The sequence below is a fragment of the Montipora capricornis genome, chromosome 13 (genome assembly GCF_036669925.1).
Source record: "Montipora capricornis isolate CH-2021 chromosome 13, ASM3666992v2, whole genome shotgun sequence".
NCBI lineage: Eukaryota > Metazoa > Cnidaria > Anthozoa > Scleractinia > Acroporidae > Montipora > Montipora capricornis.
In genome coordinates this window covers 24,397,374-24,402,373 of record NC_090895.1, presented here as the reverse complement: position 1 = coordinate 24,402,373, position 5,000 = coordinate 24,397,374, and the positions used below count along the sequence as shown (strand labels likewise).

Sequence of the window (5,000 nt, the reverse complement as noted above, 5' to 3'; positions counted from 1 at the left end):
AGTCAGAGATAGTCTGGTTGAGCTAGGTTTCCGTCAAACAAACAATATCCAAATCAAATCCATAAGTGAGGTCTCGTAGTAGTTGTAGTTTTGACACGTAGGAATCTCTATCACAGCAGACAGCTTTTAAGCTCCTGAGGTTCTGATAGAAGCAAGAAAGGTACTTGGAACTATTTGCAGATCCAGGGTTTGGATGTATGTCGCCACCAAGAGTGATACGAGGAAGGTGGAAGGTGCTTAAACCTTTTGTAACATACGGGACTCTAGAAGACATAAAGGACCTGCCACGATGCTTGTTCGTAATGGCATTTAAGAGGCGAAAACCTACCCCTGTACTAGTAAAGTATACAGGTTTTAAATAAATCTGCTCATATTTTATAACTTGAAGAGATAGAGAGGCCAAAATAAGTAGGGAGAACCACTTCTTTGGAGAACTCGGTAACTTGCCTCCGGCCGCCATCTTGGCCATGCCAACGTTTTGATATTAGGTCATGATATTCTGTCACTCTTAAGGACGGAGCCTACTAATTAAAGATATTTTTGTCCCGGTGTGTGATTATGCAGGAAATGTAGATAAAAAAAAAGTGTTATTGAAATCCAAAAGAAAATTGGGGGTAATCACGCATTTTTCAAAGATAATTCATGAATAATATTTGTAAAAAGCTTTAAAATACAGAGCAATGTATGGAGTTCTTTCTCAAATTGAAGCTTAATTATCTCTCAAAAATGCATGGTTACCCCCATATTTCTCTTTGGATACCAAGAGTACTTACTAAGATCTACTATTTCCGGATAGTTTTAAGCCGCGCAAAAATAACCCTGGATTAAGAAGCACCGCCCACAGGAAATCAGAGTATCTCAAGATGCGCAGACTGTATGCGCAATTACAATAGTAGGCGCCGTCCTTAATTACATGTTTCAAAATTTCCACTGTTGGTCCAAACAGATGCTCTTTTGTGTGAGCTCAAGCAGTGGCTAAGTCAAGGGAAAGAACTTCAGTACAAAGGCGGGCTAGCATGAATTACTAGCGTCACTCGCAACTGATTGACTGTGGCATACCACTCTCGCTCCAAATGGAATTAATAGAATAGTATCGGAATTGATGGAATAGTAATACATAATAAGTAATGGAATAGTAATAAAGTGACTAAACATGTTTTATTTTATTTTATTTTTTTAACTTGCCGCTTTGTTGCGGAGTTATAGAGGCTTGAATAAAGTCAAAATCCCATACATTCACTGTAATTTAAGCCGTGTTCCCCCCCTCCCCACAAAAAAAAAAAAACCAAACAATATGGCGTCAAAAACCGTGAAAAGATCTATTCATGTCCATTCCGCAGATCAAATAAAATAATAGTTCATATATTCTAATTTCGTCTAAATAACCGACCGGCTGTATCTTTCGCACATTCCACACATACAAAGCGGAAACACCACATTCCCCAAGGAAGCAGTTAACTGAAAAGTCTTTTGTACACAACATACCCTAAAAAAATACAACGGTGATGCTTCAATATCACTATTGCATTTTACACAACTATCAGTCCCTTTCTGCAAAGTCAAGAGGGCGTTCAAAATGGCCGTGCGAATAAGCCGAAAACTGGAGCGAACGAACGGAGGGGAACTGGAGAGAGTCTATTCTGGTTTTTTCCACTAGTTCAGGTCTCGACGCGTTGAACGCTTTCGGATTGTTCGCTCCTTCTCGACTATTCAGAAAGGCAGTGCTAGCAGTTCTGTAGCCTGTGTACAGCCGCCCGCTCTCCGAAAAAAAAATCGGACAGGAGCGTTTGTGATTTACCGTTGATAATCGTATTCCATACCACGTGATTTTCCTGGAATGTGTGGAAAATGATTTGATTGGTTATTACCCATCGATCATTACATCATTGAAACAACGAGTTTTGATTGGCTTTTATTTTTATTTCTCCACATCAACACTGTGAGAACCACCGTGAGAGATTTTACGATGAGTTCGTGTGTACTTTGAGCACGGTACAAACTACGAATAAAAATCTTTTTGATTGTCAAAGAGGTTTTTCTTTTAAAGTACGAGCGGAATTGTTATCTATGGAGTGTAAAGTGGAAATCGATTCGACGTACATTTGTAGGGATTGTTGTCAGCGCAAGAGAAACGAAAGCGCTGTTCACGAGGTGAATATAGCACTATTCAAAAGATTGTCCACTCGAAAACGTCTCCCGCTATTCCTTACCAGTCAATGTAATCCCAACGCCTTGCTCGGACCAGCTTAGCCATTCTCAAGCACAATCTACAAAGCGTGATGCCATGGAAGATTGGAGATGTGAACACTCCGAGGAAAATAACAGCTTATCGGCAACGATCTGTGCTGTTCTGAAGATCAGAGCCGTACCTGGTTTGAAGACTTGCAAATACATCCTTTCCTTTAAAGAGTGCTTCTATGCTATAAAGCCAAGGTATCTTAAAACTATCGGAGACACTCTTCGATGCACGTTTGAAATCTACCTCATTGACCGCCATTTTGAGAATTTAGCTCCAACGAAATATGAGCCACGCAAATTTTGGTCAGCGTAGATCACTTAATAATGTATGCAAAATTATTCCGCAACACGATTACTAACGGTAAATCACAGACGCTCCTCTCCGATTTTTTTTTTCGGAGAGCTGGCGGCTGTACACAGGCTAGCAGTTCTGCGTCCTGTACTAAAATAAACGTCAAGTAACGCGTTAACTCACTGCGAGCGAGGGTCGTTAAATTCAACAGGTTGCATGGGTCTGGCTGTTGATACAAACAAGAGAGAACTATCAATTAAGATAATGTAGAAGAGACTGTTTTCTATACTTGCTATATTTCACATGTAAAGAAAGTGATACGTCCAATCAGCTTCGCGTATAGCATTCTTCACATTTGAACCAACCAATCACGGTCCGGAGTAGAATCACTTAGCCAATCGGATCAAAGCATTTAAATGCCTTCCGAGAAGCGCAGTCTTGAAATCGGCGCCCGCTAGAAGTTTGTTTGGCTTCCCGTTTTTTTCCTCTGGATTTACAATTAGATCCATGATTTTACCGAGACGAAATCGAAAAAGGATGAACATTCAACATTTCTATAAACAGTGAAAGTCAACACAGTCCAAAGTTGATTACAGGATTGAATCTGACAGTGATTAGCGACTAGTGAAAGGAGTTCACACTTTGTATTTGTGACTTTTCCCATATTTTCCAGTTATTCTGAATGGGAAGTGATATTTAAGCTTATGTACGCTCTTTGTCTTCTTGTTCCTGGACTTGAAACCGCTCGCTCACTTAGGTCGGTCTCGAATTTTCTATTGTTCTGCATGTAAGGCCATGGCATCGGGAAAAAAATATAAGTGATGCCAAGTATATGTTTAATACTTGTTAGAGATACAATAAACAAATTACAGCATCGAAATTGTTTTGTACGGATTTTTATTCACTCACTCGTTCGTTTTCCAGAGTATATTGAATAAAAATTCGTACGTCGCATTTTCTATGAAGCAATCTGTATTTGAATAAGCCACCTTATGTCACATTAGATAGGTAGCGTTTTCTCCGAAGAGAAGTTTAGAAGGAGAGAACATGGCATGATTGACATAACTGCAGGTCCCTAAAGCTGCTATGAGAAAACGCGGAGCGCAGAGAAGGCAACGGCCGTCGCCCAAGGCGACTTGACATGACGTTCTTTACAGTCTTACCTCTTCTTTTCTGGCGTCTACGGCTGTCGCATAACAAGATCATAAAGACGATCACGAGAAGAAAAACACCTCCACCCGCAGCAATGCCAACAATAACAATATCATCAAGTTCTGGAAAGAAAGAGTGTTACAATGTCACAAGAAAGAAAAGAAATATAAATTACAGGTTTTCACAACGACATAAGGGAGTATTTCAAAAAATAATTTGACCCTACAGTTAGCAATATATGATCATTCCATCTTGCTCTCGTTGTACAATGCGGGCGAACTCTTCTATAAATGGATTAATGTTGACGGTTTTAAAGTAATGACAAAAATGAACAATTCACAGTCGAATGTTTACGTTATTGTCCCGCGGCAAACGTTAAATTCGGCGGCAATTTCACGCTGTTTTGTAGAGTACGACAAAAAAGGGAACTGAAATCCGTGCCGCACGTTGGCGCATGTGCAGTACGATCATTTTTTTCTCTTTTAACCAATAATATTCTTGTTCTGTGGTGTTGTCGCTGTCATAGCCGTTGTCAATAGCAACTAGGGACTTTAAAATCGACTCAAACTTCACTTTAAAAAAAAACTTTGCACTATCGTGAGACTTTCGCGATTATCCCACCTCGTTCACGTGGTACAAATTTGGCGAAGTATCCCTAAAATAAATTGGTACGAGCGGTTTCAGAGTACAAACTGAGACTAAAAGGTTCGCAGTTATATTCTTACGCTGTCGTTAAAGTCCTAGTTTACTAGGATGAAAAAATCAGCTCTCGTTTTCTTCACCTTTCGAAAGTATTTGCGTTGATTGCTCAATAGGTGGAATTATTTTGTAGTAATTTCAACATAAGCGACTTGCTGTGGTTTTGCATTCGCGCCACTTTTTCAACCAATCAGAAGTGATACCAAAACCAATCGTGGCTCGCGCGTGCACATTTTCCCGCGCTTTGTGTTGGCTACGTGTAATTACTTCGAGTTTGGATTGGTTTAATGGATTTTCTGCGTCCTTTTTGATTGGCCGAAGTTATTACTTTGGTTTTGGTTTTACTACACTCGATTGAAACTTGCTTTATCAACCAATGAGAAGGAAAACCACAACCAATCGCTAATTGCAAGCGCAATTTTTCCCGCGAGAGAGCTACATGGAATTGATGCGAATTTGGATTGGTTTATTGCGCTGTTTGCATCTGCTGTGATTGGTCGAAGGAATTACTTTGGTATTTGTTTTACGACACTCAATAGACCTCCTTAGCTTGTAAGTTTTGTTTTCCCATTTCAGACCACGTGATGTTCTCAAGGGAATTTTCCTTTTAATTTGTTTT

General features: G+C 39.8%; 1 protein-coding gene across 1 annotated transcript in view; it reads right to left on the bottom strand.

The window, feature by feature from the left end:
- LOC138030732 (limbic system-associated membrane protein-like) overlaps window positions 1–5,000 on the bottom strand; it is a 22,369-nt gene that overhangs the window by 10,340 nt on the left and 7,029 nt on the right. Inside the window, exons 5-6 of the mRNA XM_068878610.1 lie at window positions 3,694–3,804; window positions 2,714–2,756 (exon numbers count right to left, since the gene is read on the bottom strand). Coding sequence (XP_068734711.1) covers window positions 2,714–2,756; window positions 3,694–3,804 — 154 coding nt within the window. The remainder of the gene's footprint in view (window positions 1–2,713; window positions 2,757–3,693; window positions 3,805–5,000) is intronic.